We start from the raw sequence: 23935 nt of genomic DNA, 5'->3' as shown, positions 1-23935 counted from the left end.
TTGTTGCACAATAATAGTTTCAAAATTCCTTAAAAAAGGAACGTACATAGCACAATTGTTCCTTTTAAATAGCAACATACCAGTATAGCAGTTAATAATGCCTTCTTATTCTAAGTTGTGCACAATTAGCAACAATAATGTCATGTGCATGAATGAACAGCAAAGTTTGTCTTTCTAGTACAAAGGCACTCAAGATAATTTTAATTAGACTCTAAAAAAACTTGTATGAACTACATTTCTTCAACGAATAATAAAAACCTCCTTTAATTGTAATCTTTTGTTATTGCACAATAGTACAACTAATTAAGGTTGAATAAAGGTCAGACTGAAGAGTTATTCCAGTTCCACTTTTATAAAGTCATTTTTAATTAGCTGATAACTTCAACAGCTTGGCCATCTGTCTGTTACTTATCCCTTGTTCAGGCAAAGAGGTTTTCCAATGAACCTCATTAAAATCCAGAATAATAGATACCTGGAAATAGGTTACAAAACTGTGAGAATCTCTGGGTTCAGATAACACTACATAATGTGTGGCTGAACCGGAGATTAGGTTATGGCCTTTAACTTATTCATCACTATCGTGGCTGTTTTTGTTTTCAAAAATTATTTGGTGCATTTCCAAATGATGAAAGCTTGGTGCCACACTGTTGTGTAGTCATTACTATAGGATTAGATGAAAGTAATTTGCAGTCGATTAGAGGGAAACTTCATTCAGTGCAGCTTATTTATAATCAACACTGGTGCAATCAGAAAATATTGAGGATCAACCATCTCCCATCGAAAAGCATCAGATTCATTGCAATCTAAAGCTGAACTTATGTTGTGTTAAGATCTGTGTCAAGTGGCACTGACCCCCAACACATGGGTCATGTGCAGCAGGCTGGAAACCAGATGTAAACTTGCTGGGAATCACTAAGGCTGGGTGGCAACCAGCCTTACTGAACCCTGATAATGAGAGATTGTGGGCGCTGCCACCAGTGTTTAAACCATTCATCAGGAGATGGAGGCTGCATTTAAACTGTTCATCAGGAGACTGTGCAACTAGCACAGGAACATAGGTAGGAACACAGGAACATAGGAGCAGGGGCAGGCCATTCAGCCTGTTGAGACTGCTCCGCCATTTTTGGCTGATCATCTACCTCAATACCACTTTCCTGTGCTATCCCCATATCCCCTGATGTCCAGAAATCTATCAATTTCTGTCCTGAACATGCTCAACGATTTAGCTTCCACAGCCCTCTGGGGTTGAGAATTCCAAAGATTCATCACCCTCTGAGTGGAAATTGCTCCTCATCTCAGTCTTAAATGGCCTACCCCTTACTCTGAGATGATGTCCCCTGGTTCTCACCAGCCAGGGGAAACATCCTATCCACATCTACCCTGTCACGCCCTGTAAGAATTTTGTAAATTTCAATGAGGTCACCTCTCATTCTTTGAAACTTTAGAGACTACAGGCTCAGCTTCCTCAATCTCTCCTCAAAAGATAATCCTGCCATCCCAGGGATTAGTCTAGTGAACCTCCGTTGCACTCCCTCTATGGCTAGTATACCCTTCCTTAGATGAGGAGACCAAAACTGTACACGATACTCCAGGTGCGGTCTCACCAAGGCTCTATACAATTGCAGCAAAATTTCTTTACTCCTGTACTCAAAACCCCTTACAATGAAGGCCAACACACCATTTGCCTTCCTAATTGCTTGTTGTACCTGCATGTTAGCCATTAGTGACTCATGAACAAGGACTCCCAAGTCCCTTTGGACAGCGACACTTCCCAACCTCACACCATTTAAGAAATACTCTTTCTGTTTTTTCTACCAAAGTGGAGAACTTCACACTTATTCACATTACATGCCATCTGCCATGTTCTTACCCATTCACTTAGCCTGTCCAAGTCCCCTTGAAGCCTATGTGCGGATAGGCACCGACAGACATGTGTCTGATGACAGGGCAGCCAACAAAAGGGCAGTGATCTCTAAATCAGGAGAATATTATAGGATAGAGCAGATAGCATTTCAGAAGTATCATATAAAACAGAAAAGCAGAGTGGGACAGGAAGGGGCAGAGGGATTAACGATGGGTAGCCAAGACTAAATTATTAATCTTGACAAGCTGTTAAACCAGATCCTGGATTCTAATATATAGAAACTACAGTACCACTCATGGACAAAATGTCATTTATTCACTCAAGCTAGTGACAAAATTAGATAAACACAATTACAAATAAAGAGCACCCTTCAGTTTCTCCAATTAAGTGATTCTGTTAAATTCACTTATGTCTATATCTCAGTCTATCACTGTCAATTCTGATTCAGTTCTGACAAGATAATTATTAACAAAAAGCTGTTCTGCAAAATGTTGAGCGGTTAATGCCTGTATTATTCAGTTATAAAATGCTTAGTCGCTATCTGTAAAATTGTTTTCCAGACTAACCAACTAATGTCCAAGCCAAACCTCTTACATGTTAGCAAAGGTGCACTTTTAACGTAATATAATTATATGATATATGATATAGACAACTTTCAAATGACATTAGTCACTCAGGCTATCTGCCCTCTAACTGGATAGTAAATGATGCACATTGCAGTTATTGATCTTCGACATACCTGTAAAACTTGTCCCTCAATCCAATTTGTAGCAAAAAACAATCAGTTAATGACTGTTTCTAACATGGTCATTGAAACATAATAAATTTTTACTATGTCTTCTCTGACAGTTTTTAAAATGCAGCATGGATTTTGTTAAGGAATCAGAGACAGTTCATCATAGATTAAGGTTTATTAAAGCTATCCATCACACTGTATTTACTGACTGTTGTAAATGGGTCAGCAGCATCCTGTTTTGCCAATATCATTCAGCCCCATTACACCATACTCTTGTTTTCATGAGGAACTTACAGTTCTGACTTCTGGAATTCCTTGGATTTTCTTCTCTTTTTTCCACTCAATACAAGTTCTGGAACAATGTGATTCCAAATGGATAGCAGCAGAATTGTGATATTTATATAAATTTCAACATGTCACTGATCTTGTGTCCAAGTGAAAGCAATGCGTAGCAGAGCATAGAAATCAAGACATTTCCTAAGTGACATTTGCCATTTTAAAATGAGTTTACATAACACAAGACTTTAAACTTGTGTTTTAAAATAATCTAGGTGCTAGGGAGTGTGGGAGAGAGACAGAGAGAGGGGGACAGAGAGAGAGAGAGAGAGTGGGGAGGGACATAGACAGGGAGACAGATGAGGAGGGGGGATAAAGAATGGGGGAGAGAGGGAGAGGGGTGTCTAAACTTTTCGTGTGGGGGCCACATTACAATTTTTGTCTTACATAGGGGGCTGCTGAGACAATTTCAGAAAGATAAAGGCATTAAAAATTTAGCTTACTATTAATCAAAGCAACAAATGTGAATTTTTGAGAAGAAACTTTAAATGAGAAGACAAATTTATTGACTTACTTTCTCATCACTATGCTGGACACTGATTTAGTGAGATACGTAGCATTTGTTTTGCACAAGTAGTCAATGTCTGCCCACATACATGTGCAGCGATGTGAAGTATTCCGGTTAGATTTTCATCTGTTAGGAGTGATCTTGATCGCGCTCTCCCCCTCCTGTTTTTCTCTCTCTGTCTCTCTCTCCCCCTTCCTCTCTGTGTCCTCCCCTCTGTGTTGTCCCCCTTTCTGTGTTATCCCCTCTCTCTGTATTGTTCTCTCCCCTCTCTGTGTCATCCCTCCTCTGTGTTTTCACCCCTCTGTCCGGCCCTCCTCACTTCCGTCCACCCTTCTCTCTCCATGCTCCCCCCGTCTCTCTCCCTCTCTCTGTAACCCCCCCCCCCCCACCCGCTGTCTCTCTGACTGTTGCTGAGAATGGGAACAGCAGTTTTCGAACTTCAGCCAGATTCAGGGTTCTCCGGCAGGCTTTAAAAAAAAAATCGGAACATGCCGGAAAACCCCGAAGCTGTCTGAAGTTCTGAAACTGCTGTTCCTGTTCTCAACTGTGAAACTGGCTGTGCGATTTTTTTTTTTTACAGCCACTCTGGTCGGAAAGAAGAAGCTAATGGGACATTTCTCGTCCCTGAAATTACCATTCACGGACCTCAAAATCTTTTACCACTGACACTGGTATCCATGTACGGACATGTTGCTGACCCCTGCTTGCATCCTTCTCACAAGTTATATTCCCACCTAGTTTTGTGTCATCTGCAAATTTAGAAATATTACATTTGGTTCCCACATCCAAATCATTGATGTAGATTGTGAACAGCTGTGGCCCAAGCACTGAGCCTTGCGGTACCCCACTAGTAACAGCCTGCCATCCTGAGAATGACCCATTTATTCCTACTCTCTGTTTTCTGTCTGTTAACCAATTCTCAATCCATACCAGTACATTATCCCCAATCCCATGTGCTTTAATTTTGCTTACAAACCTCCTGTGTGGGACCTTATCAAAAGCCTTCTGAAAATCCAAATACACCAGACCTACTGGTTCTCCTTTATCTATGCTACAAGTAACATCCTCAAAAAACTCCAAAAGGTTTGTTAAACATGATTTCCCTTTCATAAATCCATGTTGACTCTGCCCAATCATATCATTTTCCAAGGGCTGAATTTTGTTTTCACGCCACTGGGAGTGGTGATGGGCATTCAAAATGGCAGCCAACACACACGGCCGTGATCTTGAGCCCAGTGGCTCATTAGAATATGCAGGGCGCTCCCTCCCCATCACGTGATGGGGTTTCGGCAATGCCGTGAAAGGTATCAATTGTCTCTGTGCAGGCGCTGGAGCCATTTTTAAAGGGCTGTTCGTCCTGCATACAGAATGCAGAGTTGCCCCCCTTCATTACACTGAAAATACATATTTGCCCTGTTCTTCCCCTCCCACTATACTAAAATTGCAGATTGGACCCCTTCTCCCCCATCTGCACTAACTGCAGAGATGACCCCTCCCCACCTCCACTGCACTAAAACTGCAGAGTTCACCTCGTCCCCCCTCCCAATACAGTACAAATGTTGAGATCCCCCCCTTCGCCACCTTCATGGTGCCAGCTTTTCCTGGATGGGAAAGTGAAGGCTCATGAGTGCTGCCCGTCGCACTGAAGATCTGGAACCGAAGGTAAGATCGCGGGGAATTCCATTGAAATGAATGCATAAAGTTAATTTAAATATTTAAACCAGGGTCCCGTCTGTGGCGGGAAGGCCTATCAATGGCCGCCAATTGAGGCCCTTAACTGAGTAACCCCCAATTAAGGGCCTCTTCCCTTAATTAGATTGCAGATGCAATTACTCATCGTTACATCATTACAACACTCAAGAAGCTCGACACCATCCAGGACAAAGCAGCCCGCTTGATTGGCACCCCATCTACAAACATTCACTCCCTCCACCACCGACGCACAGTGGCAGCAGTGTGTACCATCTACAAGATGCACTGCGGCAATGCACCAAGGCTCCTTAGATAGCACCTTCCAAACCCGCGACCTCTACCAACTTGAAGGACAAGGGCAGCAAACACATAGGAACACCACCACCTGCAAGTTTCCCTCCAAGTCACACACCATCCTGACTTGGAACTATATCGCCGTTCCTTCACTGTCGCTGGGGCAAAATCCTGGAACTCCCTTCCTAACAGCACTGTGGGTGTACCTACACCACATGGACTGCAGCGGTTCAAGAAGGCAGCAGCTCACCACCACCTTATCAAGGACAATTAGGGATGGGCAATAAATGCTGGCTTGGCCAGTGACGCCTACATCCCATGAATGAATGAAAAAAACATGGCATGATAAACCATGCCTGCTGCTTCCCAGCTCCAGGGGTTGCGGGGGGAGGGTGCGGGGTGGTGGCCCCTCATTCAAAGGCACTTTGTGGCTGAACGAGGGATCCGGCATCAGGAAGGCCCACTGAGGGCCACCACCCCTCCCCTTGCTGTCGACAACCCCCCCCCCACCCCCCACCCCCCACCCCGCAACTCCACGCAACCCCGACCCCGCGAGACCCTCCCTCCCTGACCTACCGTAAGTCTGATTCCAGTGCCGCTCCTCGGTGTCTGGTCACTGCAGCTACAGCAGCAGCCACAGGCTCCGCAGTGGCACTGCAGCTGCCAGTCTCTGATTGCAAGACCGGGATTTCCGGCGACAGGATCCTAAATCCTATGGAAGGCCTGCCACTGTCCAGTTAAGTGCCTGATTGGTGCTAAATCTAGTGGGCCTTCCACAGAAGAGGCGACGCAAGGATCTCGGCATTGGTTTCCCTTGACGTCAAGACTCCTGTCATGACAAACTCCATTCCATAGTCATGGACCTCGTCCCTCTCCCCGGCAATTGTCTGACCCCAAGATGAGATTCCGACCACATATCTGCACCATCACTGAAACTGCCTATTTCCACCCCTGTATCATCGCCTGACTCTACCCCTCCCTCATTCATGCCTTTGTTACCTTTAGTCTTGACTATTCCAACACTCTCCTGGCCAGCCAGCCTCCCACATTCTACCCTCCATAAACTTAAGGTCATCCAAAACTCTGCTGCCTCTACCCTGTCTTAACTTGCATCAAGTCCCGTTCACCCATCACCCCCGTGCTTGTTAATCTACATGGCTTCTGCCAAAAGCAACGCCTTGATTTTAAAGTTCTCATTCTTGTTTTCAAATCCCTCCATGGCCTCACTCTTCGCTATCTCTGCAATCTTCTCCAGCCCCACAACTCTCCATGATGACTGTGTCCCTCTAATTCTGACCTCCTGAGCATCCCTGATTTTGGTAGCTGTGCCTTCAGCTGCCCAGGCCCTGGGCTTTGGAACTGCCTCCCTAAACCTGTCCACCTCTTTAGTCCTTTAGGGATGCTCCTTAAAACCTATCTCTTTGACCAATATCTCCTTATGTGGCTTGGTGTCAAATTTTGCTTTCAAATTTGCTCTTGTGAAGCATCTTAAGGATATTTTATTGTGCTAAAAGATCTATATAAATACAAGTTTTTCACTATAGGTTGCTACTGTATAATACTGTGCTGTGTTGTATGCATTTATAACAACATCTCAGCTTTAGTGTTTTTAATTTTTCTGGGCACTAAATATGCAACATGAACACTGCAGGATGAAATTAATAAATGTTCATTAAATTAAATGGAAGCCTCAGCAGGCCAAAATTCAGGATAAAAAATCATTATCAATAGCAACCATTTTAAATGGCAAAACATAGATATTTCTAATGTTTGTTTATATGTCAAATTCTAACAGTTACATGTGATTACAATCACAGTAAAGTACTCCTGGTACGAGGATCCATTTGGGATATTCCCCAAACACGGCTGACTTGGACATTTTGCTGCTAGTAAGTTGCATATTAAATTTAATAGTTATCAAGTGAGTTATTTAAAATTTGTCAAAGAAATAGCTGGAATTTTCTTTGGACTGTAATGGAAGCAAAATTGCTGCAGAGAATAAATAGTAACGCAAACGGAACCGCTTGAAAGTTACGATGGTTAATGGTTCCAGTGACTGATGACTACCTGTCTGATTTTGCTTAGTTGTAAAGGAAGCATGACTGTTAATAGAAGACAGTGGGACAGAACACAGACTGAAGTCTCTGCACCTTTGAGTTCCTCATCTTGGCTGTGCTGCTTTGGAGCAGTATGGAGCAGAAGCCAGATATTTTGCCACAGCAGAGTAAGGGAAAACCTGCAAAGACAACAAGGCTGAAGTTCTTTCTGTGTACCTCGATGCAGATGCCTCCAAGCATTAATCATGGAGATCTGGAAGTGGTTTGACTTTCTGCTCTAATGGCTACAGCCAATAAAGACTGGGGACTGAAAGGAAAAAATATATGTATTTGATGATGATTAAATGGTTTCAAGATTATTAGTCAGAGGAAGTACAGCTGTAGCTGCCGGGATTTGTCAGATTGAGGCCCATTTCAAACCTCTTTTGTATATTGACTATGCATTCATTGAAAGAATCTGGTTTCATTTTACCATATGTGACTTGTAACATTAAGAAACATAGGCAGGGATGTAATTATAGATTTCAGCACATACAAATTCATTCACTAATTTGCAGTTCTCACAAAACTGCATAATAGTAAAAATACAGTAATTCCACGTAAGGGAAACAGAAGTTGATTTACAACGTCACCATAAATCAATGGCTTTAATTATAAGCAAGTGGAATTGCAGAATTATGGGTGGCACAGTGGTTAGCACCGCAGCCTCACAGCTTCAGGTACCTGGGTTCGATTCTGGGTACTGCCTGTGCGGGGTTTGCAAGTTCTCCCTGTGACCGTGTGAGTTTTTGCCGGGTGCTCCGGTTTCCTCCCACAGCCAAAGACTTGCAGGTGATAGGTAAATTGGCCATTGTAAATTGCCCCTAGTGTAGGTAGATGGTAGGGAATATGAGATTACTGCAGGGTTAGTATAAATGGGTGGTTGTTGGTCGGCACAGACTCGGTGGGCCGAAGGGCCTGTTTCAGTGCTGTATCTCTATTAAAAAAAATACATTCCCAAACTACTAGTAGGAATCACAGAATTTTATGTAATGAAAATGGAATTTGGCATTCAGTTGCCTGATTAAATGCTGGTCACATTAAAAGACCACAATGATTTATAGTTATATAAAAGATTGAGAAAATAGCTAGTCAGAGGCTGGTGGGAATATCCTACCATTTATGGTTGAGCCATTCACCAAATGTGCGTGTCCTTCAGCTCACCCTGTTCCTCGTACTCTGAGCCATATCCATTTCTCTGGAAGGATTCCTTATTGGTATCAAGAAATCCCTGCAGATCACTTCCAAAAAAAGGAGCATATCTTTCCAAAATGATCCTTCCATGAATGGATTGCATATTTAACTTTCTAAGTCTAGAGTTTCTCCGAGCAAGTTGTTTAATAAGAGAAACCCTTGGAGTGTAAATAGTGAACAATGTGAGACAATCATCCTATCTGAAAATATAAATTTATGGATCATGAACATCTTTATAAATCAGCCTGCTTAAGAGAGCCCACAGGCAGTTTTACGTTAATTATTGTTGTATGTTTGATCGAATCTTCTTAGAAAGCAGTTCTAAATTCATGCAATTCTGAAAACTTTGCAGCAGTTCTTTTTATTTATAATATTACCAACAGCTAAAGGATTTAGCCACATTTATATAATTTTAGTTTTGGGGAGTATAGCTGTCTCTGTGGAAGAACTTGGATTGGAACTGCCTTTCCATATAACAAATGGAAACCAAGTAGACCACTGACCAAATCTCTCTCCAGTCCTCAGTGAAATGGATTATCACTGGATCTTTTACCCAAATCATCTCTGTGGTTTGTATAAACAGCTAACCGATCCCAGACGGGTTAATTGTACAGGTGGCCAGAAGCAAATATTTGACAGCAAACAAACTTATCGCTGTTTGAGAAAGGAGGAGGAGAGAAAACAGGAAATTATAGGCCAATTAGCCTGATATCAGCTGTAGGGGAATGATAGAATCTGTTAAGGACATGGTAACAGGGCACTTGGAAAATCACAAATATGATCAGCAAGAGACAACATGGTTTTATGAAAGGGAAATTGTGTTTGACAAATCTATTAGAACTTTTTGAGGGTGTAACTAGCAGGGTAGAAAAGGGGGAGTCAGTGGATATAATATATTTGGATTTTCAGAAGGCATTCAATAAGGTGCAACACAATAGGTTGTTACACAAGATTAGTACTTATGGAATTGGGGGATAACATGTAACTTGGATTGAGGATTGGTTAACGGACAGAAAACACAGTAGGAATAAATAGGCCATTTTCAGGACAGCAGGGTTGCTTGGGCCTCAGCTATTTACAATCTGTATTAATGATTTACATTAAGAGATTGAGTAGAACACATCCAAGTTTGCAGTACAAAACTAGGTGGGAAAGTAAGCTGTGAGAAGGGTGTAAAGAGGCTGCAAAGGGATATAGAAAGGTTAGGTGATTGGGCAAGGAGGTGGCAGATGCAGTATAATGTGGGGAAGTGTGAAATTATCTACTTTGGTAGGAAAAGTAGCATATTTTTTCAAATGGCGAGTTATATCTATTTATTATTTTTTTATTTAGAGATATAGCACTGAAACAGGCCCTTCGGCCCACCGAGTCTGTGCCGACCTTCAACCACCCATCTATACTAATCCTACACTAATCCCATATTCCTACCACATCCCCACCTTCCCTATATTCCCCTACCACCTACCTATACTAGGGGCAATTTATAATGGCCAATTTACTATCAACCTGCAAGTCTTTGGCTGTGGGAGGAAACCGGAGCACCCAGCGAAAACCCATGCGGTCATAGGGAGAACTTGCAAACTCGACACAGGCAGTACCCGGAATTGAACCCGGGTCGCTGGAGCTGTGAGGCTGTGGTGCTAACCACTGCGCCGCTGTGCCGCCCAAAGAAACAGGAAACAATGTGTTGCTGCGGGCAGCCACATTGGATTATACCTGTTAGGAAAGGAACACTGATGGTAAAAATTCACCTACAAAATTTTGTGATGAAGACCATGGTTTTAAAGTGATTGTGGACTGTACCGAAATGGAAATGATACTGATAGAGAACTTCCACTGCATTTGCTTGTCCATTCAGTTAGCAATTTATGAGAGACTAAGAAGTAATATCCAAAATTCAAAGAAAAAATACTTGAACCAGAATGTCTTCAGCCTCTTCACTGACCTCTGTGTGAATTCATCCAATCTTTACTTAACATTAATTAAGCATTGCAACTTTAATGGTACACATATCTGTAGTTCAGCAGGTGACTAATACATTGTGATTTACTAAAGTACAATGTTCACATCCTTACAAACCAGTGCGTGTTCTTACTTATCATGAGCAGGGCCACAGTAGATGTGCTAGTAATAAGAAATTTACATCTAACATGTATTCTTGTTCAGCACACTTTAGCGTTACACTCAAACTTCTTAGCCGCACTCAACAAATAATGTAGAAAGAAAAAAGGCAGTCATTTGACACAGAGAGGTCAGAAGTTCTCACCTTTGGGTAACCTTACTAAACAACGCTTGGAAGAAGAAAGCCACAGGTGTGACCTACAGCCTGGAGGAGCAAATAATCTCTGACTTCGCAGTTTATTTAGACTCCTTAACATTTCTGCAGCTGCCTCCCTCCAGGTGGCACAAGTGATAATTCTGGTCACCTAGTGGCACCCACACACAGGAATCTGTTTGTCCTGCCTACAGTGTGCATCCCCCCCCACCACCTCCCCCCCTTCCCCTTCACCACCCCATGGACAGCTTTGAGTCTAAGCAAGTGAAGCTGTGCTTTCTTCTTCCCCTGGCTTCGTGCCATTACCTGCTGCCCTCTCAGCACAGATGCAACTTAAATATTCATAATCTGGTCCAAGTGTAATAAAAAATATTGGTAAGAGAAATTATTGAGCCATGCAGTGTTCCCGCCTTACCTTCTTGGCCCCCAGTGTTCTGTTGGAAAGTGCAGGCTAAACAGTGCAATTCAAAGGCTGCACTGACGTTTCTGTTCAGCTGTTTGCACCAGTTTTACACTGATGCTGGCAGAAATGGATATGCAAATGAGCACACCCAGGAAACAGTCATGTATTTCCTTTTTCAGAACAGCAGAAGTTAAAAAAAAACACATCAAGGTAATTCTTTTACATTGAGTGGCGACCTTCTCGCCATCTGAATATTGAGAGTTCTATTATTTTGTTAAGTCTTAAATATGTTCTCCAAATGAGCTTTAATCATGCAGCCTCTATTTAAATTTGCAGATCAAGAGAGAAGCTACAATTTTTCAAAGTTGTGACTATAACCAGTGAAGCTCTTGTTACTGGCAACAAAGCAAATAATGGATCCTCTGTGTGGGTTTATTACTCATTGTTCATCGTTGCATGAATATTTACACCTGTAATACTATTATTCCAAATACACTTTTGCTAACAGTTACTACAAGAGGTCTAGTAACTGAACTCATATGTGAACATTTCTCAGATTGTTACAATTGCTGGCTACAAAAAAAAACCACTTTGCTCTAAGCCATCTTTAAACAAAAATATTAGCTTTCTCAATCCATTATCTGTTCCGTCAGTCAAAGATTTGTTTTGGGAGAGCAGTAAATATGAAGTGATGCAATCCAGGCCGTATCTGAATCTGGCTAACTTAAACCTGCGTGCATGACTACACCAAGGGAAATCAAGTACAGCGTCTACACTCTGCTGCTTATCTTTCTGTTTTCTTCCCTTGCCCCGATCCTAACTGATATCTTTCTTACCTGACTGCATACAATCTAGCACAGTCCTTTCCTGGCACCAGCTGATCTGCAAAAGAAGAGAGAAAGTGATGAATAAAGAGAGAAATAATTCTATATATGAAGATGGATGTGAAAGATCCCATGGCACTATTTTGAAGAAGCGCAGGGGAGTTCTTCCCAGTGTCCTGGACGATATTCATCCCTCAACCAACTCCCAGATACAGATTATCTGGTCATTCGCACATTGCTGTTTGTGGGATCTTGCTGTGTGCTGATTGACTGCCATGTTTCCCTACAATACAACAGTGACTAACTTCATTTGCTGTAAGGCATGATATCAATGTGTGTTCTTTCTCGTTTCTACACAAGAAAAAGGACCAAGAGTTTGAGAATCCATTCAAAATAAACTCACTCGAGAGGGAGAACCTTATGTGGAAGACACTGTATCAGCTTTGATATTATATATCATTTTATATGACATTCTTTACATATTATATGGAATATTTTGAAATAGTTTACAAGGGGAACAAACTTGAGAGGAGGGTGTAGCAGAGTATTAAAGGGGCCTACCCCAGGGGTTCTACTGGTCTCCCGGTGTATTAGCAAGAGATCCATTGGACACCTGCTGTATGAGTCGCTGCCATTGTTACATCACCTTGTGAGGGCTGGAAGTTCCATCTGCTCTTTACAAGGCGAAGTTCCCCACCATTGCGGCTCAGCCAGGATCCAGTGTCAGTGTTCACCAGTATGCTGAGAGATACTGAAGTGTACCAGCCTCGGCAATGTAGCTAGTGGGCATTACTGATGTCGGAAGTGGCTTCAACCCCTGAAGACGGAAGTAATTTAAAAATATATATATTTTTTCTGTTGGGTGATTTGGAAGGAGCCTGGGCACCTTCACCATGGCCAGGCAGATGTCCCAGTTACCTGGCACATGGCGCAGTTGGGTGCTGCTTCAAGTGGCCAGTCATCTGCCAGTCCCATGTAAATATGCTGCGCTCCCACTGATCCCCACTCACAAAATTGTGAACCAGTTTAAAGAATGGAAGTTTATGATTTAGTTCCAAATTATATAGAGGAATAGCGGAAATCTTCCCCAATTCTTATTAAAGTTTAGAAATCGGGTATTATTCCACGTCCTAATATTTCAGAAAATGGCATTGGAAACCAGGAGAAAAGTGGCAAAAACCGCTTCCAACTCCCAGTCTCTTTTTCTATAGAGACTGAGGAGACTTCATTTCCCACTTTGGCTCCTTTCCAATATTCTTTCCATCTAAATTGTTTCTTGAACTGTAACACAGATTTTACACAGCCAGAAGTTTCAATCTTCTTACCCTTTGCCTTTTTAGTGTATTGTTTCTGTCTTGATTTTTAATTTGCTTTCCTTTCTTTGTGTTTGTTTTTTCTCCTTTTTAGAATTTGTTATGTTTCCAAGTTTTTCATTTGTTTCCATTCTTGATTCTTTTTGTTTAACGTTCCTATTTTCATTTATTGTTCAAATTCTTTTATTTTCATACTTCACTGGGATTTAATATTAAAATGAACAAACACCTTTATATCATATGAAAATCACTTACCCGAGGGTCAATAAAAATTCATAAATGACACCACAACTTTGCAGCAAAGCTCCAATTGGACTCCTGAGTGCGTTCAAGACAGGACGTATTAAAACCCCTCCTAAGAGGAAATTTTAGTTTCGAGTTCATACTGGATGCAATAAAATTCCAGTGCAGAACGAAGCTGTATTTTAATAGTGTCTAAGTGGTTGTGTAAACTTATTATGTTTAATATTAGTGGAACTAGCACAGAATATAAAGACAGATAGCAAAAGTTTCTATAAATATATAAAACGAAAAAGAGTGGCTAAAGTAAACATTGGTCCTTTAGAGGATGAGAAGGGGAATTTAGTTATGGGATATGATGAAATGGCCGAGGTATTGAACAGGTATTTTGTATCGGGCTTCTCAGTGGAGGACATTAATAACATGCCAGTAATTGACAAAGAGACGAACGTAGGTGAGGACCTGGAAACAATCATTATTACGGAAGAGGTAGTGTTGGGCAAACTAATGGAGCTAAGGATTGATAAGTCTCCTGGCCCTGATGGAATGCATCCCAGGGTACTAAAAGAGATGGCGGGAGAAATAGCAGGTGCACTGGCGGTAATTTTCCAAAATTCGCTGGACTCTGGGGTAGTCCCAGCAGATTGGAAAACAGCAGATGTGACGCCACTGTTTAAAAAGGGAGGTAGACAAAAGATGGGGAATTATAGACCGGTTAGCTTAACCCTCTGTAGTGGGGAAGATGCTTGAGTCTATTATCAAGGAAGAAATAGCAGGGCATCTCGATAGAAATTGTCCCGTTGGGCAGACGCAGCATGGGTTCATGAAGGGCAGGTCATGCTTGACAAATCTTTTGGAATTCTATGAAGACATTACGAGCAAGGTGGACAATGGGGACCCAGTGGATGTGGTGTACCTAGATTTCCAAAAGGCCTTCGACAAAGTGCCGCACAAGAGGCTGCTGCATAAGATAAGGATGCATGGCGTTAGGGATAAAGTAGTAGCATGGATAGAGGATTGATTGACTAACAGGAAGCAGAGAGTGGGGATAAATGAGTGCTATTCTGGTTGGCAATCAGTCACTAGTGGTGTGCCTCAGGGATCGGTGTTGGGACCGCAATTATTTACAATTTATATAGATGATTTGGAGTTGGGGACCACGTGTAGGGTGTCAAAGTTTGCAGATGACACTAAGATGAGTGGCAGAGCAAAGTGTGCAGATGACTGTGAAACTTTGCAGAGGAACATAGATACATTGAGTGAGTGGGCAAAGGTCTGGCAGATGGAATACAATGTTAATAAATGTGAAGTCATTCATTTCGGTAGGAATAACAGTAAAAGGGATTATTACTTGAATGGTAAAAAGTTGCAGCATGCTGCTATGCAGAAGGACCCGTGTCCTTGTGCATGAATCGCAGAAGGTTGGTCTGCAGGTACAGCAAGTAATTAGGAAGGCAAATGGAATTTTGTCCTTCATTGCTAAAGGGATTGAGTTTAAAAGCAGAGAGGTTATGTTGCAGCTGTATAAGGTACTGGTGAGGCCGCACCTGGAGTACTGTGTGCAGTTTTGGTCTCCTTACTTGAGAAAGGATATACTGGCACTGGAGAGGGTGCAAAGGAGGTTCACTCGGTTGAGTCCGGAGTTGAGGGGGTTGGCTTATGAGGAGAGACTGAGTAGATTGGGATTATATTCATTGGAGTTCAGAAGAATGAAGGGGGATCTTATAGAAACATATAAAATCATGAAGGGAATAGATAAGATACAAGTAGAGAGGATGTTTCCACTGGCAGGTGAAGCTAGGACAAGAGGGCATAGCCTCAAGATTAGAGGGAGCAGATTTAGGACTGAATTAAGAAGGAACTTCTTCACCCAGCGGGTTGTTAATCTATGGAATTCCTTGCCCAGTGAATAGTTGACGCTTCTTAAGTAAACGTTTTTAAAGCTAAGGTAGATATCTTTTTGAACAATAAAGGAATTAAGGGATACGGTGAGAGTACGGGTAAGTGGATCTGAGTCCACGAAAAGATCAGCCATGATCTTATTGAATGGCGGAGCAGGCTCGAGGGGCCGGACGGCCTACTCCTGCTCCTAGTTCTTATGGTCTTAAAATGGACCAATCAACTGCTCTCTCCTAACATTAAAGGATAGCTGAGGGGAATATAGCATTGTGCATGCGCTGTAATTTGTATCTGAAGCCAATCCACAGTTGACAGTCTAACTCCAGTCTGCTGATTGGTTAGTAATTTCACATATATCCACACGATATCGCTGTCCCTTCACCGTCACTGGGACAAAATTCTGGAACTCGCTTCTTAACATCACTGTGGGTTTACCTACACCCCAAAGACTACACCTCCACCACCTTCTCAAGGGCAATTAGGAATGGGCAATAAATTCTGGCCGAGCCAGCGATGCCCTCATCCCCCGAACGAATATTAAAAAAACGAGCCTGAGAATAACAGTTGCAAAGTAACAGCAGTTTAGTCACACCCTCAGTTTATAGTTTTCAGTTAAAAACATAAATAAAACCGGCTGAAGAATTTCACCACTAGACACTATGACCAGAATTTAGTAGCCACCCCACACCCTCAAGAGCGGGCTAGGAGGCGAGGGGGAGGGGGGCATAAAATTGTGTGGGAGGCTGGGGGTGGGGGGGCAACCACACCTGTCACCTACTCACCCCCACCTCTATTTAACCAGTGGCGGGGGAGGTAGCAAATAGCCTGCCCACCGTAGGCCAACTGAGGCCTTAAATGGCCAATTAATTGCCACTTAAGGGCCTCTTCCCGCCATTGCTAATATCTTATCAGTGGCGGACAAGCACTGCAGCACCTGAACAGGTAGTCTAATAATACCTGGGGCCTCCTTGTGGCTGGGGGGCTCTCCTGATTGGGGACCCTGTATCCCATGCAGGGTCCCCCCAGCAGCACGGGCTGCCCCCCGCTGCCCCAAACACCCCCCCACAACCCTAGACCTTGAGCCCCCCCCCACCTCACCGGGGCCTAGCCGATTGTCCCTGGCAAGACCCGACCCCCACGTACCTTTTTTGGAGGCTGGCATCCATTATCATCTTCTTGCTAGGTGCAGTCCCAGCAGTGGCCACTATAAATGGAAGGGCAGTGCCCGGATCTGGGTGATTGCTGGAGTACTGTTCCCCTGGAGTGTGAGCACCAATGTTCACATGACTGACATGTATACAACGTTGAAACAGGCACTTAGAGCAGATTTTACTAATCAGAGGGAATAGGGAAAACTTTCACAATAGCAAATCTCTGGGAAGAAACCAAAAAAGTGGCAAGCAATTTAGATTTACATAACCATACAGTTTTTAAACAGAAAAATAGCCATGAATTCTAGTTATGAAGGTAAGATGAACATTGACCTGTGTGCTCCTGCTCATTGTCACAATGCAGTGACACCTGTTGGGCATTGGTGAGGACAGGTTTGAGTTCAAATGAGCATGCTCAAACAGCCTGCTACCTTTTGCATTGTCTAATCTCACACATGAAGAGTGCCCATGTATAAAGGAAAGGGTTGTACTTGTGGATCTGTGTACAGCCCATCCTGTCTCCAGAGCACAGAGGAGAAAACCAGGAATGTAAAACAAAGTGAGAAGATGGCACTACATTACTGGTTACTTCCTTGACTGTCCCCTGTTTATAAACCAGGTAAAATTCTCTCACTCAAACTCCTGTATGACCATGTCCCTTTAACAATACGTCAAATACAACAAGTCCAACTCGGCAAAGGTTCACCTTCTGAACAGCAACAAGCTTTGAAATGCCCAGAAGAGAAGTTGTATTGACAAGTACTGTAATCCGATTCTTCCACCCCTTATATTAATAAATGTGTTGAGGGTGAAAGGTCATAAATCTGGCTCAAAGACCAAAATTCGCAAAGCTCCATTTCCCGTTCATTTAAATAGCAAACAGAGCCTTTGATTTTAAATGCAGCTACTGGAAACTATCCAAAATTTCACTTTTTTTGGCTGCATATACATTTTGGCCGCAGTCTCAGACTTGTCAAATTTCGTTTACTGGCTAACTATCAGCTGCATCAGTTGATAGTTTATTCAAATAACAGAATCTGATGCTGGCAAGTGAGCATTAATCCTGTATTCTCAGAGCTGAATTTTAATGCTATCACCAATGCTACGCCTGTTCTGGAAGGAGGCACTGCGTGCAACCATCTAATATAGCAAACCCCGTCTGTCCCTATTTTAATTAGTGAAATTACTGTTATTTCTAATTGGACACAAGCCAACAAGCTTTAATGATTTAAGATAGCTTTAAAGCTCACAAGTTCTGAAAACATTATTGTCTCAATTCACAGAATGTGGGGATTTATTCAACACTAAGTTTTGCAAATGATCACTTAATCTGTGTTGGCGATATTGGTTGAGGGGGAATATTGGACCTGGTCTGCATAACCAACAGCAACTACATTTCAATAGTTATTCACTGCTTGTGAAGCGCTTTACCACACCAAGGATGTGAGAAGCACTATATAAATGCAAATTTTAATTTATTTAGCACCCAGTTAATATTTCACCTGTGGGTTTTTGAAATAAGACATTATTTTTGACCCACTTTTTCTTTAAAAAGGAAGCCCCTACAAATGATTACCAGCACCCACTTCATAAAGCCAGAAGTGGTAAACATTAACCAACAATAAAACCACAATTGACGATCAGGTCTGACTGACTTAAAGATATTGAAATAGTCTAGATACAAGAAAAATGAGTCTAGTATATCTTGTTTGTAAGTCACAATGAAACAGTTCATGGTTTCTAATTGATACATTTTCTGTAGTGGGGCATAAGGTGATTAAAGTACCATGTACACCTTCTCCATCACTGTTAATTAATTATTTTTTTCCCCACTAATGCACTTCTTCTAGACTCTCCAAATACAGCTAAAGCCTTGTTGATTTTATACCTTGTGTTGGTCTCTTTCTTTTTTAAAGTCCAGAGTTCATCATCAAATCAAAGCTAATTCTAAATATCTTATATCGCCAGACGGCCAGTGGGGCGCCCAAAGCTCCACTTCAAGAATGCTTGCAAGTGTGACATGAAGGCCCTATAAACGTCATTAGCTGGCGAAAGAGGGAAATGGCGATACATTCAGTGGACTGATGTTCACTACCACGACGACCGGTGGCTACAGCAGCTTGCCAACAGGCGCCAACGTCGAAAATAATAATTCACAGCATCACTTGTGCGGCACTTTTGGCAGAACCTGCCTCTCAAGGATTGGCCTTCACAGCCGTCAGCAAAGGTGCAGCTGGAGAAGACACCCCACCTAAATGGATTGTGTGCTGCGTATCCATCATCTTTTGTGGATGAAAGGATGCCAATCACACTAAAACTGTAAACATACCTCATGTTCTTTTTAAAATTCTGAACTGTCCCCAAATCTAAAACCAACCACCAATAGAAAACCAAACTTTAGACCTCAATCTTCATGCCTAATTTATTCCGGACTGAGTAAGAATCTTCAATGCTCATCAAAGTGATACTCTGAATAAAGCAAATCAAATTCAAAGTTTTCTAAGCTGTGCACAATAATTCAGCCTTATGGCCTTTATATTAATGGAGCTATCTCAACCTTTTCTTTCATTTTATCAAAGACCGGCAATCTCAGCTCTCTTCTAGATCATTGTCATGCAGTCTGCTCTCCTTATGCCATAATTGAAACTTACTTTCAATATATAGAGTACAGTACTAACTTTCCATTATTGCTGCTACAGAAATAAGAGTGAAAGGTAGGAAGTTGTATTTTATTCTTTCTGCTCTAAACTTACACCCTCGAGGCATCCCACATATATAATCATACTCAGTGGAGAATCCAGACCTATTATTACAACTGTAAGTAGACACCTCAAATGGATTAAGCAATCAAATACCTCTTATTCTTCACACAGCAGCAAGGCTTTAGGCTTCATTATAATGTACTCTTACCAAAAAGCATTATTTGCCATCTGTCTCATTCTTCACTCATTAAGGTAGGTTCAAAGTAACAAAACTGATTCTTGTATTTGGAGATGTGTGAGCATTTTAACAAAAATCCAGCTGTATTTGGATTCCACTAGGGATATTAAAGATCACATTTATACTCAGTGTAATTTGATGCATTTTGGAGCAAAAAAATCTGAGTAAAGAAAAAAACTAGAACCTTTCAGGCCGTTAGGATTTCTCAAAGCATTTTGCCACTAATTAACTACAGTACTTTTATGTAGTCACTATAGCAACTAATTTACTCACAGCCAATGAAATAAATGACCTTTTTTGATGTTAGTTGAGGAATAAGTGTTAGCCAGGACACCAGGAAAACTTCCCTTCTCTTCTCTGAATAGTACCTAAATAGATCTTTTATGTCCATCTGACAGGGCACACAGGGCTGTATGAACAGTTCATCTGCAGTATGGTGCCTCTAACAGTACAGCACTCCCTCAGTATCACAATAAAGTGCCAGCCTGGATTTCGAGTTTAAGTCTCTGAGTGGGACTTGAAGCACAACCTTCTCATTCAGAGGCATAAGTGCCATTACTGAACCAATGCTGATAATGGAGTACATTTAAACAAAGAAGAATTCAAACAATGAAGTTCCTGACATGAGAAAACATTTGAAATTAGCCAAGAATCTGAGACACTGGATACATCTACACTCTTCAAAAATTTGCTGTTTTCTCTCTAGGCACAAAGATCTTTCAAAAGTTGCACACTCCTTGCATTGTTATAACTTCTGCAAAATCATTTTTATAAGTTTCTAAGAACAATTGGCTACTGAACAGAATTTGAGAAATGCATAAAATCACAGAAAGTATTTTGGATATTTGTCTTTGAAGTGGGATATCAGTGTTGGAGAATAGGACACTTTGCGTGCTCAGTAGCTGTATCAAGAACTCCAAGTTTGGGTATTTTAAATGTCACGGACCTGTAAACATTTTTCTATTCGGATTAAAAACAGTGTGTGCCTTTAAGACTCGGTTAAAAACAGGGCACCTTTAAGGGAATGAAAGTTCTGGAATTTCTAAGGCACAGTGTGCCAGCAGCTGCATTTTGTTACCCGGGCGACAGCTGGGGAGAAAGAGGTCACATGGTATAATGTTTCCACTTAACAGTGTGTAAAACTGGCAAAGACTGGCTGAAACCAGTTTCACCTGCGAAGCGTACTGAAGAGAAAGGAGCTGTTTTATTCTCTCTCAGCAGAAATTCTACAAGGAGCTACAGACCAAGTTAATTCCCTAAGGAAAGAAAAAGTCTTTTCTTTGAAGAGACTGTTTGTATTGCCTAACTCCTTTTCTTTATTTCCCAGCCAGAATGTATTTGCTTCAAGATCGAATCTCTCTGGATTGATTGAGTTTGCTGGAATTCGAAGTAAAGTTTCAACTGAGATACTGTCAGTTTTAAAATTCAAGTTGACTTATTGCTGTGCTAATCATTCAAAGAACAGTTGATACCTACTGCAGCCGAAGAGTTTGAATGCCTATTAAGAATCAACTACTGCATCAAATCCATGTGAAGACTTTGAGTGGCCTTTGACTATTTCCACATTAGAATACCTCACTCATCAGGAACGTAACCCATAACGACTGACTTATTTATTTATTTATTCTTAAGAAGCAGCTGAGTTTTAAAAACACTACTTTTAAAACTGGTTATTTTGAGTGGATGTATGTGAATGGGAGAGTTCGATTAAAATAAGAAGTTATAAGGTCTTTAGACATAGGTTTAGCTTAATAGTGTTTAAGATTTTGTTTTAATAAATAGTTAATTTGTTGTTGTCTAAAGATACCTGGTTTGGTCTGTTTTATTCTGGGGGTTACTTTACTAGAGTGTCTAATTTGGCTGTTTTCCGGTTGGGTGGAAAACTTTAAATAATATGCTGCGACTTGTGGAATGACGGGACTGAATTAACAGTGCGTTGCTCCCGCCATGGTCGTAACGTAAGGAACAGATGCAAAACAAAGTTTTCTCTTTCTTTGCCCCAACCTTAGAAGAACATTCCCTAATGTCCTCGTGCAAGTTGTTTGGTGAAGAGGGAGGATGAAGAAGGCATTCAGGTGGGTGGGCAGAAAGGTAGACTTTCAATTGGGTGATGATAAAACTTGCTCTAAATCTTTGGAATACTTGATGGGAAGTTGAACACAATCTCAGAGGAAGATATGTCCAGGATGATTATTAACACTCGATCATACTGGCAATTGTTTTAGTGACTATGAATGCTTTGCCAAATTGCTTGCTAAAAATGGAGCATAGTAGATTATTTCATACTTAAGCATGGGCAAACGAGGTCCTTGTATTATATATTTTCCCTTTTCTTTCAGTTCTGCTTTACTTCTTCAGTCTTCCTTTTTTCAATCCATTTCATTATTCCTTTACCTTCTTGCTTTCATACTTCTTTTGAATTACTTCATACTTTCACCTTTATTTTCCCAAGCTTTTTTAAAAATCGCCCGTTAGCTTTTTCATAAGCTGCCCACGTTTCTCTTCCTTTTTGTACTTTTCTGTTTTATTTTTCTACCCCACAAATCCAACTTTAAAATGAAGCAACTTCCTGCTGTATCTTGGTCACTGGTGCACAGTTCCCTGACTGCAAGGAAGAATGAAGATTGTATGAGATTTCACAACAGCAATGCAGACTTAATTATGGGCTTCCCAGTAGATCTGTATCAGACCTGCCATTCAAAGAGAAACATCAACACTAATCCCCTAAATTAGCAGAAGCCAAGAATAAAGGTAAAAAAAACAAAATCCTGCGTGGCATTGATAATAATGTAGAAACTCTAGTGCCTTCCTTCCTTGGAAGGCCACTTGAGCGAAGTCATTTTTATCTTGCAGTACAAATACTAATGATGGGTTTGTACACCTGCCTTTGGGGTGGCACAGTGATGCAGTGGTTAGCACTGCAGCCTCACAGCTCTAGCGACCCGGGTTCAATTCTAGGTACTGCCTGTGTGGAGTTTGCAAGTTCTCCCTGTGACCGCGTGGGTTTTCGTCGGGTGCTCCGGTTTCCTCCCACAGCCAAAGACTTATAGGTTGATAGGTAAATTGGCCATTATAAATTGCCCCTAGAGTAGGTAGGTGGTAAGGGAAGGTGAGGATGTGGTAGGAATGTAGGATTAGTATAAATGGGTGGTTGATGGCTGGCACAGACTCAGTGGGCCGAAGAGCCTGTTTCAGTGCTGTATCTCTAAATAAATAAACACAGACTGGTACTAATCTGCCATTCACTGTAGCTATGATATTAATTAAAATTGACAATGATACCACATACACTACCCAGTCATTTGCTCCATTTTTTGGGGGAATCAATACTGAATACATCGGGAGGGGGGGTGCAGGTGTATTGGGGGCCATGAATTTTCGACCATGGTGTAAACATTGTGGGCAGTGAGAGGACATATGCTGCACCTGTCTCATTACACCAAGGAGGTGTGAACTATTTTCAGGGCAGGGGAGTTCCAGTGGCTCCCCACTGGAAGTACCCCCTGAATGGGGATGGGGTTGGGGGGGAGGGGGTGCGGGTGAGGTGAACTAAGCGAACAGTGGTGAGTAGGAAGATTTTAAGAGGCCAGAAGGATCAATCCACAAAAGTCACTGCCACCCTTTTGTTGTTGCCATTTTTCGAGCAGCCTGCAGCAACCCTTTTAAGACTGTCCGCCACTCTTGGGAGTTGTAAATTGGACTTCGAGTGCTATAAACCATGTGGGGCCCTGATTTAAAAGTGCTCCCACCTGTTTCAAGAGAGGCGAAGTGGAAGAACACTGGTCACTCATTGTGAGGCCCATTTGAAAGTCAATTCAGGTCGGCCAGGGGCAGCCATTTTGTAGCATGAATGGGGCAGTAGGTAGATAGAGAAAAGAAAACTCACCTCCAATATGAGCACAGATTGGGTGTCTTCCCCAAACAGCAGAGGAAAACAAATGTTGCTTTTATAAATGGACCAGAGCCAGGAAACAAGTATTTATGAAGAAAAGAGTTGCTAAAATTTCAAATTACAGCATTGAATTATTGCTCAATGATACATTAATCCAATGCACAGATTATAAACTAGCTCTAGGGTAAGGTAGTATTTCACATACTTATTAATTATAATCAACCTATTAATTTGTTGACGTGTTACAAAGCAGGAAAAATTTTCCACATTACGATGTC

The 23935-nt window shown here is 41.8% G+C and overlaps 1 protein-coding gene across 12 annotated transcripts in view; it reads right to left on the bottom strand.

Moving 5' to 3' along the window:
• sema6d (semaphorin 6D) overlaps positions 1-23935 on the bottom strand; it is a 259908-nt gene that overhangs the window by 138894 nt on the left and 97079 nt on the right. For 10 of the 12 annotated variants that reach the window (XM_068018004.1, XM_068018001.1, XM_068018015.1 and 7 more), the window contains one exon: positions 12235-12280. In XM_068018004.1, coding sequence (XP_067874105.1) covers positions 12235-12244 — 10 coding nt within the window. In that variant the 5' untranslated portion in view covers positions 12245-12280. Of the gene's footprint in view, positions 1-12234; positions 12281-16817; positions 16853-23935 lie in introns of those variants that run through there. The other 2 variants (XM_068018003.1, XM_068018005.1) reach the window with 2 other exon arrangements.

This window comes from Heterodontus francisci, chromosome 38 (assembly GCF_036365525.1).
Source record: "Heterodontus francisci isolate sHetFra1 chromosome 38, sHetFra1.hap1, whole genome shotgun sequence".
NCBI lineage: Eukaryota > Metazoa > Chordata > Chondrichthyes > Heterodontiformes > Heterodontidae > Heterodontus > Heterodontus francisci.
Note: the sequence above shows the minus strand (reverse complement) of the source record. Positions and strands in the feature narration are given on the sequence as shown.